The sequence below is a fragment of the Ylistrum balloti genome, unplaced genomic scaffold (genome assembly GCF_031769215.1).
Source record: "Ylistrum balloti isolate Yb309-2 unplaced genomic scaffold, AGI_CSIRO_Ybal_v1 Utg370230, whole genome shotgun sequence".
In the NCBI taxonomy this organism is placed as follows: domain Eukaryota; kingdom Metazoa; phylum Mollusca; class Bivalvia; order Pectinida; family Pectinidae; genus Ylistrum; species Ylistrum balloti.
The window spans coordinates 1,321,327-1,348,182 of NW_026782190.1; the positions used below are offsets into that span (position 1 = coordinate 1,321,327).

General features: G+C 35.2%; 1 protein-coding gene across 1 annotated transcript in view; it reads right to left on the bottom strand.

Annotated features, from left to right (window-relative positions):
- The window catches only part of LOC132551989 (zwei Ig domain protein zig-8-like), a 70,808-nt gene extending 51,288 nt beyond the window's left edge, over window positions 1-19,520 (bottom strand). The window contains exon 1 of the mRNA XM_060216134.1: window positions 19,355-19,520. Within this exon, the coding sequence (XP_060072117.1) occupies window positions 19,355-19,442 (88 nt within the window). The 5' untranslated portion in view covers window positions 19,443-19,520. The remainder of the gene's footprint in view (window positions 1-19,354) is intronic.
- Between the last annotated feature and the right edge of the window lie 7,336 nt (window positions 19,521-26,856).

Consider the following 26,856-nt stretch of genomic DNA (forward strand, 5'->3'; position numbering starts at 1 on the left):
CTCTCGTATCTCTCTCAACGGTGCATCCTATCTCTCTTTGCTTTTTTCATACTACTTCTACTTAATCTCTATCAAAGCTTTATCGACGTTCTCTCGCGAGTTGTTTTTCTCACCTTGCCCTCTGGTCCCTAGACTGTCTTTACACATATTACTGCACGCCCCCATTCTTCCTGTGTGTTCTATATATACGGGTAGAACATCAGAACGACTTTAACGCAGAATATCGCCGTGAAACAAAATAAAAAAGTAAACAAATAATAACGGAAAAATATCATCCCCTTCTTATTCTATATTTTTCACATAATTACAATGTCTGCGTTTGCCTCTATTTCCTCGGAAATCGGTTAGCACATACCATTACAGATTAAATCAATAATGTTCAAATGCTTCCTATAGGAACTACGAAAGGTCGTGTTTTTCCCGGATTTACCATTCACACTTTTTAAATGTTAACATTGCCTTTGCCATTGCCAATGCACAATATCAGCACCGCAGCAATCAGAGAGCATAATGCGATTACTACTGATTCATTTTTCTATATGCAGTTAATGTACAGTTTAACTATAATGTAGCGGATGTCATTCATACTTTCTTCAAGCTTTTATAGTATACACCGTGTTTAATCGCTACATCGGGGTCTCCAAAATGTTTACACAGGGGTGTGAAAACGAGGTCTTTTAAGAAACGGACTCCATATCGTTTCAAATATGATCACTTTATACTTTTCTTATAACGCACTGACCGCAGGGATATTTTGGGTATCCTTTTAGCCCATAATTGAGGTTGAATTCTGTATAGTTAATTCAAAATTTTCGAAAAAGATTAACTTGTCAGAACACATTTTCATATTTCACCTTTGAAACTCTCTCTCCTCTCATTTCTAAGAAATGCATCCTTTCAATCGTAAGTCCGTGCGCTATAGGAAAAGTACAAATCGATAATATCTGGAACGACATAAAGTCCGTTTCTTACCTGGCCTTGTTTTTACATGTTTTAATTTGAACACCCCTATCTATATATTTTTGAGACCCAGATGTGGCGATTGGACACTGTGGTATATGGACCACTGAGGAACAAATAGTTTTCCTGGTGGATTAGTCTGATAATGCGACAGTACAGGTGGACATTTGATCTTTTTATCGTCCAAAGATATTCAACCATGAAGAAAATTCGATCTTCTCCATAACAAGACTATCGAACAGAACAGAAATGCTACTAATTATTAGATTTCACTTGAAGTGAATTAGTTCAAGAGGTAAATGGATAGACTGTCTAATCCGAAAATACAGTGACATTCCACAGATGAATATACCAAGCGATTCATATTTTTCCTGATGAATGTCGCCCCATCTCTAAAAATAGCCAAGAAAATGTTCTTTTAATGTTTTGTCAGTGATTAAACGGAAATACGATACAACACGCCATCTGGTGTCTTGTACCACCAATCGGTGACAGAAGGGAAATTAATATTTATCCTTGATAAGTTTTATCGCTGAAATTTTATGAGATGGAGAAAATCTGTACTGTGGGAGTTGAAGTGACAGAGTTTAAATGCCCTTTGTGGTGATTGTGTACGGAAACTTTCTAAATTGTTACTGGGTTATGTGTTTGTCATTGATAGAACTCCTCCCTGTTTAGGTCGCACACCAATAATGGATATTTTTAACGTTGTAATTGCTTAGGTGATGATATTTAACAGAATTCCTAGATATGTACGACTTTAATTTCCACAGAAATTGGTTTTGTATTGAAGTAAAATGTGATAAAACGCGGAGATCATTCAATTTTTAATATTAAGTTGAAAGTTACTTGGATTGAATAATGACCTGAGATCGCTACTTAAGTTTATAACTTACTATCATTTCCGGTAAAACGTAAAAATATAATGATGCTAGGTATTCGTATAAGATACGCATCATTATCCCTAACCTCGGCAATGCCATGTGATCAAAGGAATTTACAGAGAGATCAGCTATCAGTTACACAACAGTTTCAGTGGGATAATTAGCATCTAACAATTAGTTGTATCTCATTTGCGTTGACTTGTGTGTAATGCATTATACATGGAAAAAATTTAATTAAGAGCAAACGTGTTATCGAGATTTCAATAATAGACACATGTGTTCTTGTATGAATGCATTATGATATCAACACCTAATTGATTTTGGTGGCGTAATTCATGTTAAAGTACATTTGATATCTATAAAATACGATTTGTTTGTACTGTAGATACGTCTGTTTATTTATTTATTTACTGTAAAGCATTACCTTTCACTACCGCAAATGATATATAACACATTGTATCGATATAGTAATTTACTGGTATATGTAGCACAGTCGGAATTTAGGGGTTTCTTTTCTTCAATAACCAACTGAACCAGACAACACAAATAGCATATTACGTTACTCGGTAAAACTCGTATTAGAACGCACCCTAAAACAAACATACTTAGGAACAACACACAGTAACCTTCACATTCACGTTACTGACAATACATATTTTCTCTGTAGTACAAAACTCAACAATAACTCTAATGCGTAGCTTATCACAAATATGCTACACACTACTCTAATTTACATGGGGCATAAATGACCTAAAGCTAGATCTAAACAAAAAAAGTGCATTATGTATCGTACTCTAAAAATATTGTTCTTATCCTGATCGATCAGGTGAAAACATAGATTAATCTAAAACAAAATGAATTGCTGATTTGAAATAGATAAACGAATGATCTTTACGAATAATTTGTAAAGATATAAACAATTTGCAATATACCTGGAAGACTTACCCCGTGTATGGCACGACGGACATCGAAGTAATGTAAGATGAGAAAAAAACATGTCTTTCCAGTTCGAGCCCAAGATCAGAAGTAATAAAGGAGAGAAGGGTTAGGCGGGAAAGGGAAGATAGAATTGAACAGGGCATGTCTCAGGTCAAGTGGTCAGTCATTGTCCAGGGCATGTACAATATGTAACCAACAACAATAGTATGCCTATTCCGGGCCTACTATATATATATACATTTGACAAAACGAAAGTAGCCGATGCTTACGCGAATGGACACAGATAAAAGACAACTATAATAACTAAAACAATCACTTGTATTACAGGGTGCCATATATATACAATGTAAATATGGCTGTTTTATAATTCCGATTAAACAATATCATTGGGGAAAATCATATTTTCCTCTGAATGTTTGATGCTCGACTGAATGTCTGATGTTCAGATGTTCACCGTGTTTTCTATGTGGAAGAGGTATTACTAAACTTGAAAATTAGCATGGCGGATATTGGCGATGAAGCGGAAGACACTAATTCTCCCGGGATACCAGGTCTTGTTCTCTAGTTACTTTTTTCTGTGTAAATGATACCCCACCATCGAATTTCACTTTGAATTAGGATTCTGTTGTCATGTTCGTATTACGCACAGCGCTGATTAGAGCAGTTGACGTTCGGTGAACGTACACACAGAAACTACTGCAAAAGAAAAAGAAGTAACATACATCTGATCAGGCAGGTACTGTCAAAACATAACATATAATTTAAGAGTTGTTAGTGCTGACTAACCCGGCATTTTGAAAGGCCAGGCGCCACACTAATGAAGATAATGCAATAACCCGATCTATAACACAAAATCCAACCTCTCCCTATATAATAACACAGACCAACTTCACGAAAAGCTGTGTTGCCTTAATGTTTAGGCATTATCATTGTGAAACTAACAAATTTACTTGTATTTGATATGTTTCAGCAGTAATCAATAAATGAGCTATTTGAAAGATCAATTGTTATTTTTCTGATTTTGTTTTCTACTCTTGTCATCGATTTATGCATGAAAAGAACACCAGAACAAAGTGACAATGCGTTTTCAGTGCTGTGTGTACTTTCTCCGAGTTAGAACGGAGAGGAAACACCCCGTAATTATATCGAATTGTCCATGTCAATTGGCTGCTGTGACACGATCTCCTGAATTCCAAATGCATCTCATCATTACCCGTTACACAATTATATTTGTTCCTGGTCCACTGGTGATGCAATCCTGTATTTGAACAATACGCCGGGCCATACCGCCAGTGGTGGCGGAAAACCGCCTGCCTCCCGATTACAGTTAATTCTATCCGCAGTGTTGTATTTAACTACGAGTATTATTTGATAATGTTCAAGAAGCCATCAACATTGTGTGCTACATTTTGTCGTTTCCATATGCCTAATGTTACCTTATATAAGATGCCAAATGTGGCATGTGATGCTGTTGTATATCAGCCATGCCTATGAATGGACTTTCATGTTAGTCACGCAACCATTTAAATACAATACAGAAATGATCATTCTCAAAGCGAATTACACTAAACTTTCGGCTTCAAAAGATTCTCGCATTGTCGCAAAATCTCATTCAAGTCCCATTGGAAAACCAATTTAACGATTTCTATCATATTTCAAATAACCATTGAATCTAAAGTTTCCCCGGAATTGGTTTGGTTTTGATCTATCAACAGCTGATGAAATGTATTTCATAACCATTATCGGTTCATCTTTTTTTCAGACACAGGTCGTATAATTCGTTTTAGTATAATGTAGCGAAACAAGACGTATGTAATCTTTCTCCCTACTGTGATCGGCGTCAGTGTTAATTTAATACCGAAAGTTTGTATGGATTGGAAATTATGGTAACAAGAGAGATGGCCTTAGCATTATACAAGATGAATTTATATGCCATAACATAATGCGCGAGATATAGATCTATATAATTCTTGATATGCCGTTAACACATCGCTTATTATACAGCACAATGTTAATCTCTTCTGTTGTGTATGTTTATAAAGTCTTAGTATATACCTTGTATATATATATACATGTGTTATATAAATACAAACAACAAAGACAATATCGACATGTCAACATGTCATACCAGGGAAAATATAAACAAAAGAAAGATGTTTGACTAAATATCGAAAATATAATAATTAATATCAGAATCACTGAAAAATGTTAGTTTGCGTTGCTTAAATGATGATATGTTTTGCAGCGAGATACTTGATGCCAATAGGATATCTTGTGACAAATCTTTAACATGTTGAATGTCATATGATTCTTCACTAGTCACTATTCAGTTGTTTAAGATCATCTGTTTGTAGATGTTCTTAAACAGATGAAAGAAAGTGGAATAAATGGTTAATTATAAAATCTCAGCAACATATCGGAAATATCAAGCTAACTGTACTGCTGATTTTTTTTTTTTTTTTTCTAAAAAAAATATTTACATGTATATGTAAATGCACAACATCATTAAATGGAGCATTGCCTTTAAAATTGCTCGTATATAACTTGTGGTCGCCCTTAATGGTTTTATAATACGCCACCGAAACATAACACTAGTCAGACGTCCACCGTTATCCTGTAGCACTATAATCAATTTAGATAGAATGTACATTTGATACAATAAATGCACGCTTTGAGGGACTGCTTGTCTGCGCTCTCGTAACAAAGCATTGATAATCGTATGTACTCAGGAATTTACATAGTGTCAATAGGCTACTCGTTTGATCTCGTTTAAGTTTAATATATAGATATTCTAATACTAATGAGAAATAGCAATGTCTAAACCAGGAATGATATACAATCTAAATCTTATTCAATCAGTCGTTATATTTCGGGGCTTACATCATACATGTGCGGGTCCCTTCTTCCTAAATTGTAGTGTCAAATCTGTAAAATCAATACACCACGTCACACACAACATATTATAGTGTTTATAAAGACATTTGTCATACAGTAATAAAAAACTCAAAGAAGTATTGATTTATGTCAGACTAGGTCCCATAGACTGTCTTTGCTAGTGACAGTTGGCTCCGTCTTACACTGGGACGATAACAATGACGGGTCTCGTGTCCCATGCAGTGTACTTCCAGCAACACTACGGTTTATGATTTTGAGATTTTATCTTTAAACACTCATCTGTGCCTAAAATGTCGAGTAATCCTGAACGTGGGAATACAGAACAAATTATATACGCAACAACCCCAGTTCTACTAGAAATGCTAGGTATTCTTATTTTTCGGTTAAATATATTTTTTACAACTACAAGCTATTTAGTATATGTACTCTTCAGTTGACGCGTGTAATCAGTTTGTGCTGTCTGTTATAGATATAAAACCATCACAATTGATAGAAGTTGTATATTATCTCAAAGATAAGTTTATTGAAACATTATTATACATGATAAACAGTTTATATCATTCTGTCTTTTTTCAGAAAACTATCAAATATATACACCTATATCCTATGGGGAAAAATTGATTACATACTATAAAAAAGTTTAAGAAATACCACTTGCATCACAACTTTATACATTAGTTCTGACTTTGTATCCAGTGTTATAAAAGTCTATTGTATTCATGACTCAAGACTTTATCGTAATAATAGACATACATCTATAGGATAATGTCTTTCATGCCTAGTTTCCTACACTTGTGCATCCAGTGCAAAACTACAGGACATAATAATATAAATATTCACTCCCTCTTACAAATTATCTGTCAAGTAGCAGATTATTTATCTATTTCAAATTGGAGAACGTTAAATAATTCTAGCGGTTTATATCTTATACATGTATAAATACATAATTCTGAACTTAACCAGTAGTCATCTTCGTCTAGACTATAGAAGAACCATCAGCGCCTAGAATATTCCAATATCGTCATTACCTGGACTTTACCAATACCAACATCATCAAAGCGACTGGACAATACCAGGATCATCAGAGCATCTATACTATATTAACATCACCATAACCCCTGAACAATACCGGGATCATTACGTCGCTTAAGCTCTACAAGCAATCTTCACATAGCCTGGACTATACCAGGATCATGACGGCGCTTTAGCTCTACCAGCAATCTTCACATAGCCTGGACTATACCAGGATCATGACGGCGCTTTAGCTCTACAAGCAATCTTCACAGCGCCTGGACTATACCAGGATCATGACTGCGCTTTAGCTTTACTAGCAATCTTCACATAGCCTGGACTATACCAGGATCATGACGGCGCTTTAGCTCTACCAGCAATCTTCACATAGCCTGGACTATACCAGGATCATGACGGCGCTTTAGCTCTACCAGCAATCTTCACAGCGCCTGGACTATACAAGCATCATTACACCGCCTCTGTTATATCAGCATTCAAACTGATTAGACTTTACCAGGAACAGGACCTATCTACAACCCTCCATGAATCACATTTGTCGTCTCCATGTCAATGAACAAAAACTCATTATATTATTTTAGTTATAGCTAACACGTTGACCAAAATGGAGTTTCTAGTGTGCAAATAAATTGAGGAATTTCTGCAAGTTCTGGTGAACTGCGGTTAATTTCCATCGATTACGCCATGTACAAACTGTGCCCAATTAGTCATTAAGGAGCACGCTGATTAAACAATAAGGCGTCGAACCTTGACCTGAAATCAATAGATCGCTATTAGGGGGCGGCCATGACAGGTGTTGGCCACTTCATCTGGATGAAACAATTAGTCATTACTAGAATTTATCCAGTCACACGCCTTTGGTGCTCATTGAACATCGTTGGACGGATGGTTTGCATACATTATTCATACTGGTGACTAAGCGTCACGGTTACCCTGATCATGGCGGTCATGGATGGATGCATAAGCGCATGCGCTTAATACGGATTAAAGCCATGTGCGCAGGGAAGTGATACGTTATCGCAGACAGTAATGAAAATACGAAAACAATTTCGAGTGATTTGGAACACAAAGAAAAAATATGACAAAGAAAGATGATTCATCTGAATCCTTCTCAAAAGATCAATCAACCGGGGTTATATAAAGCTTAACAGGAACACTTGTCAATAACCTTATTTGGTAGTCAATCACTCTGATAATAATTAGTAGTCTTTCTCTTGCACATTGACAACAAAGCCACGTGGATAATCGATACAATTTTGTTCACAATGCTGAACATACCCATGACAACTGTTATTATGGTTTGGATGATCAAAAACAGCATTAACTAGTTTAACGCTGTTCATTTCAGAAAATCGCTGATAAGATGTGGTAAATACATAAATGATGAGTTAGCTGGAATCGCTTTAATCTTGCGATGTAAGAAACATCAGATACCATTGCCACGAAAACGTAAATCTGGCCTAACAAAGACTTAAACTATTTTCAGTTCTGATATAATGGTTCAAAGGCAATGGCAACGACCGACAGGAAACTGACACATATGATATTTATAACCCTAATCACAATACTGTGTAGTTTTTTCTCAGTGGAACGACTTAACTTTCGAAATCGTTTTTTACACGGAAAATAATATACATCTACCTTCAAGCTAACGAGTACCTTGCGACACTTGAACGTAATGGGAAATCACCGATGATAACTATACACGTAAACAAATACTTTACTTCAGTAAATATTTAAACACGTGTACATTGTTATACGTTGTTCTGTAAATCAGTGAGTACTTAGCTCAACAAGGCGATTAATTTTTACATAGAATTTTTTAAAAAATGAACATGCTCGTCCGGAGAAATAGGTCGATATCAATCAATGTCTATTTCCTTGGGTGAAATAGACATTACTCAGTGCTCGAATGTTGCTTACAAAGCGTTCTACGAGGAAGAGGGATCAGTCCTGGTGTGAAGAATCGCAATCAATAGAACTCTGTGTTAAAATCTAACAGTGGCGCACTTACAATTATTGGAATAGGAGGAAAGCTACAGCGACCGCGTATATCTTCTTCATTTATTTAAACAAATTATCTTACTTCAGTGTTAAGCCTTATTATTGATAGTTATATCCAATCTCGTTATCTACAATTTTCTCCCCGGCTCGATCCAGAGGAAATGACAGTATACATAGATTCTCAGTATACATCAGAAGCCGGGTCGATTTAGGAATGCTATCACAGATATAAGTAACCTATTACGTTTTCTGGTTGATTCACATCGTCGTTGCCCGATCTGTCTATCTAATAAATCAATCTTTGCTGGTCCATAATTCGTAAACTACTGACAAATGCACATTTGATATATGCCATGTTTATATAATAATACACCTTGAAGCATTGGAATACAATAACACTGCCGGATGATAGACAACAAAGATCCACTTCCTACTTTTATCAAGACAGTTGATTTTCTGTCAGTATTAAGGTTGAATAGCACTTTTACAGAAGATAAATCATTAAATTAAAACATAGGTAATTTCCTAGTTTAGCTTGTCAAATTTGATTTTTTTAAAACAGATGTGAAAACTTTTTTTTCCAATTTTAATCAATTACTCGTGTAAGCCGCCTGGATGAACGAGCCGCCCGAGGGGTCTTTTTATAGTGGGAGGAAATAAGGCAAATTGTACAATCCTACACAGCATACGTAACGAAAATGTGAAGGAAAACACGTGATCTTATTAGTATGACTATTTTACTTTCGCAAATATATATGTACTTCATACTTATTCTAAAGTATTGCTGATATTAATGCTACGTAACACATCCCAGAGTTGTACCTCCCATGAAACTCTTTCTGGAATTCTTATCTAGTATCTGGTAATTATGTGTATAAACATGTAGGTATAGTTAATGTAGTCTCTGTGTCTCACAGGCTAACACTGTAATATACTGTTAAATTATCTTTATGTTTCACAGCTGTTTGGGGCGTTGGACTTCACAAACATGAGAAGAGCATGCCCTTAATATTATAAATAGGCGTAACTTTTTTGGGACATTAACTAATTTGTATATTCACGATTGGTAATTTTGCTTTTCTTATAATGATACGGAAAGCAAATATCACCCTATAAAGCTTCACCATACCCCGGTATAGATGAGGACAGAAACACGACTCCCATATAAATGGATAGTTAACGAGATGATTTACAGCAGGCAGGATTTAAACACTTTCTTTGGGTGTTGATACTGCCCACCAGCGGTAAACTATAGAAAGCTGTACCGACATCACTTTAAAACGACTATCAATTTGACGCGATCACACGTCCAGATCGACATCTGTCTCACACCAACAAAAAGACTTGACCTGGTAATCTCCATGTACAAACACGACTACATGGTCTCTAACCACAATTCCTTGTCATCTCTAAACCCTATTAAGTCTATTTGTCTTGATATTCCCTTACATCAATGTCCAGTGGTTTCCAGTGACTTCAGAGTAACATCCTGGCATGATTATTGAAATATCAACAGACCACATTGAGTGTTTCCCATAAACAATCTTAATGATGGCATAAAATGTTCATATCTAATATTAAAAAAATGACTTTGAAAAAATTATACTTTTGTTCAAAAGATAATGTTCTATGAAAGAAGGAAAGTAGTTATGTAAAAAAAAAAAGAATATAAAGGCATCTAAAGACTTATCCACACGTCATTAACCTTCTTAGTAAACGTCTCATCCATTGTGTTCTGTAAAGATATGAAGATAAGAGTTCCTTTCAAAGGATAATGAGGTCAAGGAATGCTGGACGTTTTCATTAAACCGTGCCTCAAATTCCATAATATCCCGGATGACAAAAGAAAAAGTAGTCCAGTAAACTATACAGACAATACATACTTTACTGTGAAACTCTTCTGTCTTTTTTGTTAAAAGGAAATGGCTTTGTTCATGCTAAAACACCATGTACATGATTTTTTTCCATTCCCTTCTAAGTTGTTGATGATTTATTGATCACAAAACAACTTCAAGGGGAAAGAATCACAGGCCATTACACTTTTAAGTTTTTATAACTTTGACGAATTTTTTTCTTAGAATCACATTCAAACAAAGCCAATAAAATAAAGTTTGTTTAATTACATACCAACATGTATCGCTTTTATATTTAAACATACATGTCACTTTGTATATTACAAACTATTAAAATGACGATATGAACGAGGTTTGTCATTTATCATACTAGAACTATTTCACACCAAAACCTTCTTCCCCTTGTCTCTTGCGATTACACTAGCTAGACACGATTGACAGGTAACGAAAATTAAAAATGGCATCTTGTTATTTGGTGATGACGAAATCATAGCCTTGTCATGCCATCCCCACTCTGCCATGTCAACGACAGTATTAAACAGGGAATTGAATAGAGTCATTGCCTACGTTACAATAAAATTGGCATCTTAACAGCTGATATATTAAGATCAGTGTGCTTACTGATGATATAAACATATGTATATTCTACAACTGAAATATAAATTGGTATACAACACTGGCAGGGAACATATCGAGGTAACAGACTAGATGGTTCAGCAGTACATCAACTTTTGTTTCTAAACTGCTTAATTTTAGTCTCATATAAGATAAACAATATTAAAATGCACATTCCGAGTCGGTACATTTGATTAATTAATATCTGTTTATGTTGATAAACGAATATAATATTTTTTTCATATTTTCTTAAGTCCTGATATAATATGATTTAAGGAAAAACGACAGCCGCCCGAAATAAGATTTAAATATAGACAGGCAAGCAAACATTCATTTGTTTTAAAAAATATACTACAAATACATGCTAATGACATAGTTATTATCACATACCCGAAACTTGTGATATAAACATGTTATATACTGTACCACGTGATCCGCTGTTATGGTTACCGCTATTGGAATATCACGTTATGCGTGTTGTTTACTTAAGTTTAGTTTAGCAATATTTATTCGATACTTTAAAAATACTACACAAACAAACAATATATCTAAGGATAGGCAAACAAGCCTAATCTTATGCTAAATCATCGTGTAACCTGAAAATTAATTCTTGACATTATGGCACGAACACGCATCTAAATCCAGCAGGTTTTTTTTTCATTAAAAACCAACGACAAACGAGGAACAGATTTAATTAATCCTTATATCGCCAGACGTTACATTATCACATGGGAATATACATGGCATTGTGAATTTATACGTGACATTTAAATGCATTGATATACGTAGAAGGAAGGAAAGGAGACAAATTAACTGAATTCTCAACGTTCTGCATCATTTCTATAAGAAACATTAAATGCATTCATAATAACATTAGATACGTCATTCAGTCTTGTTAGTGTAGAGAAGTCTAGAACGCTGTATAATGTCGGGTAGATGGTTTTCATTGACAAGTTTCAGCTCTTCAGAGTTCAGAGAGGAGACATTGGACACACTGTTCATTTGAATATAAAAAATGGGTTGCCAACAAGTTTAATGTAGCATTTAACAGTCTCACAATCAATGCGTAGCTAGTTTAATTATAACACATGGACATGCTTCTATTACCAAAGAAACAGTTCTATAAATAAAGGCCTTGTTTTGGTGTACTTATTGTATGTGATGCTGTCTTGTTGATATCAAAAATGAACCGCATTGTCGAAGTCTTGATTAATGTGCCCGACGCCGTAGATGATTAGTTATCAAAACGGTTACCACATGTGGCTGAAAAACAGTGTAACTATTAGGCACTTCCCTGGGCAGTAAACGTAGATTTTTACATGAATTATTCTCCTTTTCTTGTCACATTCTGGCTTCAGTTTAATCCCTGTTTGCTTACGATGTCAATGTGTGTTCTGTTTAATGCACCACTTAGCAATATATGTATGTTAGTCATTGACATAACAAAGAGAACATCTATTAGTACGCATCGACGAATATCAACAGAGAACGTGTATCTGACAAATTCAAAGCATTCGCGTAATCAGAAGAATCTGGAAAGCTGACAGATTCCAATTTAGTCAATTTGTAGAAGAGTAAAGGATATCAGAGGAAGTTTGTCATACTAGGATTTGATTGTCGTAGTTGTTGGATAATTCTGCCAAATATTACATTCAAACAAGAGTACAATGCTTTTGTAAGCAAATAGCAGGCATGTGTTATAAACCTGACACCTTCCTGGGATCGTTTCATTAACTTGAAGGTGTAACAGATATTGAGAGCATGCCATGCTAGGGCTAATGTACTCCAGGGGAATCACATTGTCTGGATCGACATTTAAACATTTAGCTACGGCAGGTAACGTGAATCCTATAGCACAAATGTGTGACGACTTTATATTACATGGTGCATCATCGGACCAGGAGTATGCCCTGAGTAAAACACCGCCACAACGTAACGCTACTCGTGTTTCTCACTCGTGATCCGCGCATAGCGCTTCTATGCGGCTTCACGAGAGCAGAAATTGGAAAATAGACAATAGATATAAATACATCAATTGAAAAGTGGTTCTGTTACAAAGAGAGAATTATTTCTACTGCCAGCATATCTCTAAAAGTACAAGCGGTTACATACAATGATACAAGAACATACAAGATTATATAGGCTACATTTGCGCCTGGAATACGCGTAAAGCAATAGAGCGTGAAAAATAATGCAGCGGATAATTATAAGCTAGTGGACACCGTGACAATGTAACCATGAACTTACTGTGTTACCACGCTCTCAACTGTCCATTGCACATGGTAGGTGATATTTAATTTACAAAAAGTATGTCCCTTGGTGCTTTTAAACGACGTAGTGTCATACCGTGTTTCTATTCGCGTGTATGCAAAGGCAGTCGATATGAATTGATGTCATAGTAACTAGACTGGTAAAGGTATGATTTGGGGTTTTATAGGGAGAATGATTCCCTGGTTGGAGTCAAACACGGAAATACGTTTTGTGATCATCGAGAGTTTACATTCTATGACTACATCAATCTCATCCGCCCCATATATCTACAGTTGTGTATGGATATTGACACTCCCAGCATAAGTATCAATGTACACAGATATTTGTCACGCTATCGTCAATCTGTTAGATAAACGAAAATGCTTCGAAAAAGATGGAAAATACGGTATAAAGAAGAAAGATTCGTTTTTGGCTGATAGTGTGCGTGCTGGATCTTAATTACACTTGTTATTTACATGTCAAGTCATGCACATGTCTGAGTATCATTGTACACTTCAAAAGGTTAATATAGGTTGAAGGTGCCATGCTTGTAAACCTAAATTTGATGGTGGATGGACACTTAACAGTATTCCGATTCATGCATTGTACTACAGCTGTGCCCGCAATCTATACTGCATAAAAATTCATCTTGGTAATGAGTGTTTGACTGTATGAAATATTACCGTTGTAATTTGATTACACCATGCCGCATAATGTCTTTTAGAGTAACACCTGTCGATTTATTGTCGGGTAACCAATGAGTGTCTGTGTATAAATGTCTTGCACATCATTGCCGACGTATGTGCATGTAACAAAGACATAAACATGTTCTTTATATTGTAACCAATACCAAAGACTTCATTCCGTTTAGATTGTCATATCATTTAAACAGATTATACTATAAGTAAGTTCATCTGAATGAATTAAAACTGACGGGAAAGGACACATTGACAAAATTGGCCTGCTTGTAGGGTGAAAGTATTGTACTTGCTACCATCTTCTCGTGGTTGTTGAAGGCATCGGGGTTTCTAATTTGATATTTTTTCTCCTATCTTAACAACTATGTCTTCCAATCCTAATATCTACCTTGACTCTGCTTCTCACTTTTTGCCTTTATTTAAGCTACCGTCTCTCCAAGAAAGGCGATTTGGGTTCTGTCCCCTGGCCAAGATATGCTAGAGTCTATAGATACTAGACATTGTGGTAGTGTAATGCGATCGGATGGTATGGTCTGCAGGGAGTCTTCAACAGTAAGCTTCGGCATTATAAAGTCGGTATTAGATCCGCGCTATCAAAAGGTACATACGTAACTTCATATAGAACGTGCAACAAAATAAAAGCAAAATGAATCTGTCAATAAATACCGCTGAACGTGTTACGTTGAAGAACTTACAACATTACACTTAATTTCAAACACATAAACTACTCGTTAACATGCCCCGTCGTTTAATCTATTAAAGCCAAATGGTGTGTTTGATTTCAATCTGTTATCCCGCTTCTGAAGTTGCAACAAACTAATTAGTAAATTACATAATATATACATGTATTTATTTCTGAGACTTGGTTATTGTGTTGAGATAATATCATAGCATATATCACAGTTAACGGTGCCAACTAATATGCACTACAGAGGACTGGAAAATAACATTTAAGTCAAACAAATATGTCGTCGATTAACATCTAAATTTCATATGAAAACATTATTTGTGCTGATAGGACGTTAATAAATAGAAAATAACCAAACCCCGCTGTTACTCCTGCGTCTAATAACTCTGTCATCACCAATTATAATAAACAATATTTCATCATCCGGAATTGTTTGTAATATATACTTAATATTTTTGCCTATATTGTACAAATGCACTACGTTCATATAGGTGTTTATCACTGATTAAGAAAAGAAACCATCCTAATGGAAAGACCACACGCACACATATATATGTTCTATTCATATATGTATATATATATATATATATATATATACACCTTGGTCTTTGTCGTTACCAAGGCATTATAATAAATGCAGACATTTGTCGTTTTGATTTATATTCTTTTCAAATATATATATATACGTGTATATATATGAAATATAAAACTAAAGACTTCAACATTGTTTCCTACAATTAAATAGCCTCTTCCTTTTTTCTGAAAGTCAATTACACGTAACAATTGTTACGGTGTTGATGTAGTTCCTGGTTACATGATTGGTTTGTTACATTTTATACCGTACCTAGTTGTTTTGATTTCTTGTTCACACTAGGTGGAGAAGCACTGTATGCAGTTTGATTTAAGTTAAGGGCAGATTCTTTTTGTTGTTTTTGTGTTGTACATTAAACTCACTTTACATTGCGATATATATATATATAACTTACATACATTTTGAAGAGATAAGATACAACTTGGTGAAAAATCTTACCCGAACTTTCTTCTCTTGAATTCAAATTTGTTCAAATTAATTTCCCAAACTGTATGAACTTTTCGTTCTCGATAAGTTGTGATCAACTGTAGTATGACTCGCAATTTGGATGCGATTACAAATCTCGAAATAAACCGATGTCAAAAATAACACTATACTGAAAATAAGCCTGTGGTTTCTAACATAAATAAACCGGTATTTGCTTGATACTTTAGGAAATAAGCCTCGTCTTATTTTCGAAATTTATGGTATTGACGAAGGAGTCAAGGATATTGTGTGTTTCATTTAGTTGATTATGTTAAATGTTAAAATTATATAGATATTTGTGTATTATCGCTTATTAATACATAGACCTATTTTGATTTCCATTCCGAATCACTGAACGATGGGACATATATGGTGCAGTTGTATTCCTTACTTAAGATGAATGGTAAATTACGTCGCATAAATCATAATAACGAAATGTTTGTTATGATGTTTGCCAATTTTAGGTTTAACCGATTCTCCGCAATGCAATATAATCGCTATAAATATCATCTTTCATATGTGAACACAAATTTTATATCAACACATCATCAGAGATAGTACACAGTGGTTTGAATGGACGATGATACGTAAGCGTTCAGGAAGGCTCGAGTTTATGTTAATTCTTCAAGATTAAAGTTTGATATCGTAAACGTAAATGTATATATGAAAAAACTTTTATTTGGGAAAATAGTTACTTCTTTATATAACCGCAAATATTTTGTGTTTTTATAAGGTGGATGATCTGGACAAAGCACCGGTGTACAACTCGCCAACTATAGTAAATTTATTGATGAAAGATGTCTAATCCGTATAGAATCGTTATTGAAATCTGCACAGTGCTTTACTGTTTCAATCGTACAAAAAAGCAATGTTTGAGTTGCAAAAATAACTAGTCAAGATATTCAGATACAGCTGCATGGGCAAATGATGCACTGGAAAGGACTTGCATGTTGCCATTTACTCACGTGTAAGCCTTTCTGAAAGAGGTGGATTGCACTATTTCTTTTATTGTCCTTTTTACGTAATCGTATTGAATTCCTTTGTTTCTGAGGAAGGAGTAGACTGCCTCAAACCCAAAACACCAAGTGCCTTTGTTTATTTGCTTCTCTGCTAATTAGAATGCAATGCATCCTGCCTGAGTTGATCCCGCTGTTTGTCTAATACACGTATATGCAGCGTTATTAGTAGCACTATGCTGTCTTTGATGGGATGAACGATATAAAAATCGATTTGTATACACGTAAAGTCATCAGCTATCTTATCGAACATCTATTCGATTATATATTGTTGATTGTACATTAATAATTAAACAGACAAGTCTTTGATCCATTTTTGAAAACGAGCATATATTCTGATGATTATACCATGTCGTCGCTATCTGTGCATCCAGTCGTGTAGAAATGTTATTATATGTTAATAGTGTGCACTTGTTAACTTGTACTGTGAAGGTCAGCAAAACTCCAAATTAATAAAAATTGGTGAAGGATCAATTAGAATGTTCCATGTCAAAACAAAACCCTTGAAATCGTATTCTGAACAGATGTGTTCATGGATTAGATACAAGATGGATGTGGTTTTATGTTCTCACAAAAGCTAAGGTCATATATAGACTGTGAAAACTTTGATGACAAGTGAAGATAACGCTGTTAATTACACCACTACCATGCAGTTTTTCTTATCATTGGTTTTATCACGAGATCTAGTCCAGTAACTTAAGTATGTGGCAAGAAACCATGTACTGTTCTTTATGAAATCATCAATACGTCGCGGAACGGTGATAAACTCCATTGAATTTTATACTTGATGTTGATAAGGTGCTGTCTTTTTCTCTTTATGATAAGTAGCTCATCGCCTGACCACGGTATGATCTATAGGGCTGTGTAAGTCATAGCCTACATTCTTAATCAGAATAAACCATTCATAGCGATAACGACACCACATCAACTTGTTTCTAACGAAGTGGTACACTTCTGTCTCCAGATTCAATAGTCTACATCAAGTACTAACGAAAAAAGGTAACTGTAAATATACCCCCACCAGAAGTAATGGTCCAATTAATGCTCAGTGACAGTCTTACAAACATATGTTTGATAACAGCAACCGTTTATCAATCAACGAACTGCGCGTACAATATAGGATTTGTGTTTAGTTGTGTCCTAGTCTTTGTGTAGGTCTTAGTTTTTGTAAGAGGAAAGTACCCACTGCTTGATGATAACGAGGACGTATGTTCCTCTCCATTGTAGAACTACCATGCTGTGGTACCAGTGACCAGCTGTGATTCTTTTATCTTCAAGTATTACATGACAGACACTATCTGTGAGTAGAACATTATGAAAATGCCACTTTCTAGAAAAAAAATGTATCAACATTTCTAGATTTTATGAGGAAAAAAAGCTTCCTCTACTAAATATTGAATAGTCAGTCATGAGGATGTTGTTAATTGCGAAAACGTACTTATGTATCGTAAATGTGAGTTTATTTAATTCAATGTGTTTATTTGAGTTTAGATATTTCCGAGTCGTGGCTTCCCAGCATTGACGGCACAATTGTGTTTTATTGTTGATGACCCAGACATTAGTGTTGTAAAACATATATTAAGCTGCTAAATCCCTTCATTGAATTCTAAATTGAATTAAATTCAGCTTCTTGTGTTCGTACTTTGGTGCTATTTTTGCCTTTCCCTATATATATACAAAAGTTGGCACTGGCTATTTCTCTCGCTGGTATGGTGCACAGGAATATTTTAACCAGTTCTACTTCTATTTCCGCAATCTAAACATCGAAATATAGTTCTTTTTTAAATTTATGGTCTATTTAAACAACTGATCATTCCCTTTACTGACTTTGATTGCAAATGAAACAATATTAATAATAATAATTTGACGACGAAATGCCATTGTATGGATATGGTCTCGGGCATATTGGTATATATGTACTATGTTAACCTAGAACATATTCCCATGTGTTTTATCTTGCCAGTCAGCCCAGTACTTAGGTATTTGCCCTACAAAACAAATATATATGTTGACAACATTATCTCGACAGCGGAGAATTTGTTATCCCCTTTAAAAAGAAATACGGATTAGTTTTTTATCCCCGGCGATTTATTAAACTTGACGCGTATGTATACGTTCACTTAACATGATCTACCCTGCCAGTGTAAACGTCGGAGATCGCTTCTCGTATTCTCTTATCGTATGACAGAGTCTCCTAATTCCGTATGCATTCCTGTTGCAATACACTGATACGTGTTTCTTTAATCTCCTTTTCAATGATCTATTCAGGATTTATCTCAAATTCGCTGTAGTACACTAAGCGGTGTTAAACCCACCTGTGACTTTCTTAATGTATCTGTATGAATTAATTCCTCCGTAACCTGAAATACTACTTCAAAAAAGTCACAGTAAACAAGTGTTTACATATATTTTCATCTCAGTTCGGGAAAGGTAAAAAGTACTTAATGATAAATGAATTGTACTTACCTGTCATCACACTCAGAAATATCCATGACAGGAGAATATTCTGCGTTTTCACGACACAGCCGAATATGTGTATCACTTTAATATCCATTATGTGAGAGTTCAGTTAACGGATAAAACGAATCAATGTGGGTGAGTCTTTGTTGACCCTAACTGTCCCTCAAGAAGGGAACCAAATCCACAAGTGTTCCTTTATACACAGTTTAAACAAATGACACATAAAGCCATGTAACCAGTATACGCATTATACAATCACTAGTTTTAAACTTGTTGAAATAGTTTCAAGCTGACACAAATGAGAAGAAGCAATCCATGAAAAATAATATCAACGTCCTCTGACAACATGAAGCTCACTGTGATTTCATTTTTGTCAAAATAATCTATACTTGGTATCTGAGCTGATGGCAATCTATTTCTATTTAACCAATACGAGTGCGTCCCTGATCCGTCATTTAAACCGGCGTATCTATAAAGAACAAATATTTGTAAATGTCCAGAACAAGTGGCAATCAAACACAAAGTAACCAACTTTTCCCATTAAATCAACAGAGATTTCCTTCTCCTGGTATCACTTGACAGCTCCGCCGTAATAATCTATTTTAAATGAATGTCCGTTATCTGTTATACTGTTTACGGGACTACTTACACTGATATACTGTGTCTCATCAATACGTCTATTAACTGGGCACCCCAGCCTCTAGGTATAGCTGGTCTACCGCCGGAGATGTGTTCCGCTCCGACGACTGTTGGCGCGATCTCTGTGATACGTCTCACTGTGTGCTACTGTGGCGCGCTAGCCGTTACTGAAGCTGAGCCGACTGTTCAGGGTATTTAACCATGTGTTCACTATAGTACTATGTTCACACTGAGCCGTCCCGGCGACAGTCTATCGTGGTTCTTTGTGTCCTGACGATAACATTGTGAGAATGGATTTGTTTACGTCACTGGAGAGCGCGATAACTCCTAGTGGACTTAACCTTCATTCAGCATTTCATTAGTGATTCCATTGCTTATAAGTAGGAAAATTTGAGTTAAAATGATTGTTCTCTTTTAAACAAACAAAAAATCATGTAGAAAACCGTTTTTATCCCATTTCTTGTTTCTTTTAATCCAAGTAGTTTTCCTTTTTGACACGGATATCCTATTGTCTATTATAGTACATAGCATTGTAATCATGTTTCGCTGTCCGTTGTTGTGAGACAGAACATCAAAATAAATATGTGAATGATCGGTTGGTTATGGAACATGCCAAATCACAGCTAGAGTAGCATAAACCATGTTTATTCTACGAAGCCTTCAACAAAAACATACTTTGCTTAGCATTCTTAAACATGTCAGAATGTTTGACAATTTGATAAAATGACACGTTTACAATATATAATTTGGGAACGTCAAATTAGTTTTAATTTCCAATATCAATACATTGATAATTAAAATAATGATCTTATCAGATCTGGTAATCAACAGAATTGTGTTGCCTCACCAGTACGTAATAAACAAACTACAAGGTAAAAAGTACTGTAGGGGTCCTGACTTGGTATAGCGTTAGGGAAAGACGCAAACGTAGAAGAACCTGTAGAATCGTTTATGACCAAAAAGAGTTTTTGATGAATTAGTTTATCAACCTATATGATATGATTTAATCGATATACCAGGAAGTGAAACTGTTGAAATCGACAGATTGTAGTTTTTCTTACGTCGATGATTTTAACCAAATATGAAAACAAAAAAAAAGGTCAGTCCAAAGACCCTCCCACTAAAGACATCAAAACAAAATGAAAAATATATATATGTACTTATTAGGAAGCGTTTGTTGAGGCGATGCCAATAGTATAACCTTGAAATGAGGAAGACGAATGGTCATCTCAAGTGATTTTATCCCGAAATCATTTCATCCTTTTTGTTTGACATTATTTCCTTCAGTATTCTTCCTGTCTTGTGACTAAAATTGTAACTTTGAGTCTTGTCCTTGCCTCTTGAATGTATTGACGGCAGGTCTGGAGGCTTCTAGGTAATTACAACCCCGTCCCATCCCTGTCACGTGACAATTTGACGAGTATGCGCTCTGTCCCCCAGTCAAAGGTGTCACTCACAAATCGCCGCGTCTGTGAAATAACAGACTCAATTAAACTTACGAGGTATCAAGAATCAGAAGATGCGTATGTCCTCGCGCCAATGTGTCAATCAAAGGCAAGAAACAACTCCGCAGTAAATTAAAGTTGGTCTTTTATATTACAAGAAAACTGCTATGAAACGAAGTAGTCTGTGTTCTGCTATATCATTCAATCGACCTTCGTATCATTCCAGAATACACTGTCAGGTTATTTCAGTTGACATTGACCAAAAGATAAAACGAAAATATTACCTATTAGATTTTTCTTGTAGTCTAGTTTTATTTTTCACTTGGAAACTTACACGATTAACCATTACATTACGTGGGGATACCAAAAGATTGATAGCAAAATTACCAAGAGAAGTTCACCACGAGAGCAATATCGACTAAGTCAGGCTCTGTTTTTATCACAACAGTTTACAAAAGAGACGGAAGTTGTTTGTGTCAGTTATGAATTGGTTTGACTTAGTGCGTTATACAGAAATATATATTATAATCCTGTATATCCCCGTCAGCGAACACTACACCTACATGCTATAACACAGCCTTTGTTTGCGAAGGAAAAGCCAAGCTTCTCAGGTTAAATATTTGTCTTCAGTTTTACATATCAATGTGTGACAAAACAGCTTATGGAAATCTGTGTTTGACACCCATGAGTGATTACTATTCTCGTTGTGTACCCGTTTATTGGCAATCCCCATGTGGTGAGTTTTCAGTCCTTTGGTTATAAAGTGGTGTTTATATGAAGATATAAACTAACATAGTAATGATTAAACATAATTGTGTACACTTTTGTAACCACTATACATGCATATTGTCACACTCTTCGGTTAACAATATTTAAAGATATTGAAGGTGATGAATGTCGATCCTCTCTCATCTGACAAATTGGGATTAATCACTGAAAGAAGGAGGTATCAAAGTTGATTTCTAAGTAAAATGAATTGACATTCAAAGAAGCCCAGCGAATGTAACGTTGTATGTCATACCGCCATACTAATTTTAATTACATCAATGATGGTAATCTTGATGACTCAATATTCCTATTTTTTGGCCGTAAAGCATCATCATGCATCCCCTACCTATGGTTAAACATGTCGCAGTTCAAAATCCTACTTTTCGTTAAAGATGTTGGTAAATGATAGACAAACTCACACATAGTCCTTAGAGATGCAGATTGATGAAGATTATGGAGAACTTTTACGGTCGTCATAATTACCATATCTGGCAATATTTTATTTTAGAGTGCGACATGAAGTTGACAGTGTTTGCAGATCAGTAGTATGCTTGGTGGTGCCGTTATCTTTAAATTTGTTCTCATTTGGGAACGTCACATTACTTACATGTACTTGAATGCACCAAGACATTTATGTTGCAGCATCTCAATGAAGCAGAGGACGCTTACCTTTCACCTGGTATTACTTCCATGTTCCTTTCAGGGGTTGCCATGGAAATCCTTCTCTTGTTAATGGTGGCCCGGTCTCATCGTAAAATTTTTAAAAAAATTATTGACATGTCTACATTCTCATTTTTATTTTCAAAACGTAGTCGTCATATCAAATTATTTTTTTGTAGCCGTAATAACATTTTTAAAAACCCTGAAACCATGGAATATTAAAGTTGCTGTATCGCCAGTTCCTAATCCATCGTTATTACTCCAGTGTTTGCGACTTAGCGGTGTCCCATGTTAGTCGGTTCTGGTAAGATGATTTAATTTGACTTCGTTTCATTCATAACCCTATGAATGCAATTTCTTATTGCATTGTTCATGCAGGTTGAGCATGCATCCAGAAGATATATTAATTTAAATGTGATAAAAATCGACGACAGCTTGAGAATAACATTGCATGCTTTATAACCTATGATAAGAGTATTTGAAATGTGATTTATGCTTATATTAACAATAATTGGCTAAATTAAAGGGTTTAACATGATCCTAGATACATGAAAAGCAAAATTAAAAATGATCAAGAAAACAATTCGTGCAGTCATTATTGACATTTATTTGCAAGTGATAACGGCGATTTACAGTTCATCACAGCTATAATCCGACGAACATGTATGCATATACTTTAAAATTTGCTTTAAAATATTTATTCTAAGGCTAGCATTCCGTAAACTAAATCATGCAATAAAGATAAGGTTTTGCAAGAATCCTATTTACCACTGCAAAATTTACAACAATGTGAACAGGAATTACGATTCTGATAAGAGGAAAAAACATGCAGCTACTGACGCTGGTTTTTGCAACCATACATTGCTTTTGAGATTGCTCTTTAGACGACCAGCCTCGCACAACAGTATTTCTAGTTGATTTGATAACATTTTTGGTGAAATACGTCGTAACTTAGCATACCTGACAAATTATCACAATTGCGTTTCTTGTTTTTGTTTTCGTTTTAAATAAAACCGTACAAAAAGTTGGTTTCTACGAATTCTTCAGGAAAATACAATCATGTCTTTTTCATATGATCTTCTTTACAGAATGTTGGTATAGCGTGTTAACTAAGCAAATTTACAGACTTTTGTATAATGACTTTCGCTGTTCTCATCAATTATCAATTTTATCTAATCAAATGGCGGTTAACCAACAATGTTTGGTAGGTTCAGCACTCAAATGAATTTTAAACATGTCGGCGCAATATTTCTGGGCAAATTATAGCATGTTTGATTGAACTGGCCATATGTTGTTTTCAAAATCAATGTTGATATTCCACTAACAGTAATACTGTTGAAACATCCTTCAGACTATTTTTGAGCAGTACTGATGACATGCTTATTTTAAAGTTTGAATTGAATCACTTAAAATTAAAACTAACACTATAGGCAACCGGAACCAATTTTGCCTCGGAAATACATTTAAACTGTGTCGTTAATGCCATTGGAATCTGACGTCAATGACGATTTGAGGGTATTTCGTGGTCATAGAAGCGGAGACACCACAGCACAGTATCATGGCTTATTCTTGGATTTTATGTCCCTGGTGCCTCATTTGTAGTTTTATTTTCTAAACCGTTTGCAAAAGTGCCGCAACCTCATGAAACGATCCTGGCGAGACATCGTAACCTTCGGTCGGTCTGTTCGAAGGCGGTCATCGTTAGTAAGGTGTAAGGTCGGCATCCCTTTCGCAATGACAAACATATTTCAACATAAGTCATTTATTGCCAGATGCAATAGGATGACAAACAAATCTGAAAAAAACACGAAATATGGTGTGTATGAAATCACGTGCTAATCTGAGTGTGCGTTGATGTCTCGTTGACACGAGAACGGGTAATGTGGTCTAATTGTATCAACAGTGAATAGATTGGTAATGCGTATGATATCATCATATTCAAAACTAAATCAATAGTTTACTGATGTCAAAAATGAATGGAGATTGCGTTTTGTGTCACAGTATATAAACCATTAGACCAAACCATTAACATCCTAGCTGGTAACTAAGTCTCAATTGTTCAATACATTGGATTTCCTAATGCACAACCCTTTCACGATGACACACCCATACCATAATCACACAGTATTAGAATCACAGTGCATACAATGCATGTTGCACATATAAGACTTTTGAATAGTATTATTAAAAGTGATAATTAATTAGTTTCGTCATCCGTTTAATGACTGAATTAAGCGTTGTAGATGCAATGTTTAATTCAGGAATATAGTGGCTGTGTTTAAAAGCATCATACAAATGAAAAACAATACCCTGAACATAACAGTGTAATGAAAATTGCTCCTTATCATGTCGCTTACAATCCGAACACCAACCATTATAATGATCTGCCTTACTCTACCCGACCACCCGTATCAATCAGAGGCTATACAGGTGCCAGGTATCTATCAAAGGTATTTGATGTCTTGGAAAGAAGTGAAAACATTAATATTCTTATTTGGGATGATTTGCATGTATGAGTTTTTTCCTGAATCGAAACATCTTCCATGTATTAAGTGCCTGGACTATAACTGCACCCAAATGCGCTGTTACAACATTGCATGCACATTGTATTACCCAACTTAAACAGGTCCGATCATGTAGGCAAACTCGTAAATATTGTACACTTTTAACAAGGTTTCGAGGCATGCAGAACAAATTTAGATTCTGTTGAACAACATGCCGGTGTTTTTTGTTTTAGAAAGTTGATCTTTTTTCCTCGAGCAGAAGGTAACTTGTTAAAAATAAAGACCAACCTTGGAAATTTAATCAAATAATGTGTTATTGGAGAATAGGAAAAGGAGAGAAAATATACAGAAACACCACGGGAATAGATTCAAATTACACCGTGTACATTTGTCATAGGACAGCTTCCCTTGCAGCACAATATACAGACAGTATGGCGTCGCAAGATATATTTTCAAAATTCAAAACTTAATTTTAGAAAGGATAAATAATGCTAATCAGTAAGATGTCCAATCTGTCATTATTTGTTTATTTGCGAATGGTATTTTTGAACTTACTTAAACTAATATAATTTTTGTTGAAGATATTTTCATGTTTGACATCGTCGATGTGGATTGTGTACATGTACCAACAGAACCTATGGCATGCGATGTATGTAAAATGTTACAATTGTTGTCAGCTAACAGGTGGCCATCATAGGCAAGCTTCTCATTGTATAAATGAATCGTTTTGAACTTCCATTTAATTATATTTGTATCTAAATTAGCACCTGTGCACAAGACATATGAGAATTCATTATAAATTTCGCTGAAGGAATTGTGTGTGTATATTCAATTTGTCCTTCAGTAATTATGGCTGAAATAGAAATAGATTTCGTTTTTTGTAATTGAATGTCAGTGCCCATTAGATAGATATAGACCGACAATGCACAGCTTCATATCATCGAGGCAGTACTCACAATCTGTCGCTTGGAAATGAACGCGAGGATATCGCGAGCTAATTGGGGGGAAGGGTGTTTCATTTCTGACGGAAGAGTATCGGTCCAAGTTTTTTTTTTTTTTTTTAGAAAGTAAGCATGTGTTTTTGTAATTGTGCTCTCTGGCTAATGTGTCTTTAATGATATCAGACACGGGTTTGTTTTGGTTAAGGGGTTATGTCGCACTGAGAGGGTTATATTTTGCTTGACTTTCCTTCTAAGAGGTGTAGAAATGTTGATACAATACTGAATAGATTAGCAAATGCAGATTTATCCGTATAAGAAACTGCAGTGTTATTTTCAGGATAGGTTTATTTTTGAGGTGGGTTTGTTTTTGAATTTTTATCGAATGACAATAGATTTACATGTATGGTGTTTATATCAAATTATTGTGAACGATTTTTATCAACAAGGCATTCTTCGCAGAGCATGCAGACAACTATGTACACAGACCAGAGAACTTTAGTGAAAAGTAAACATTATTTGAGTAGGAGGATTATAGATGATGATGATGATGA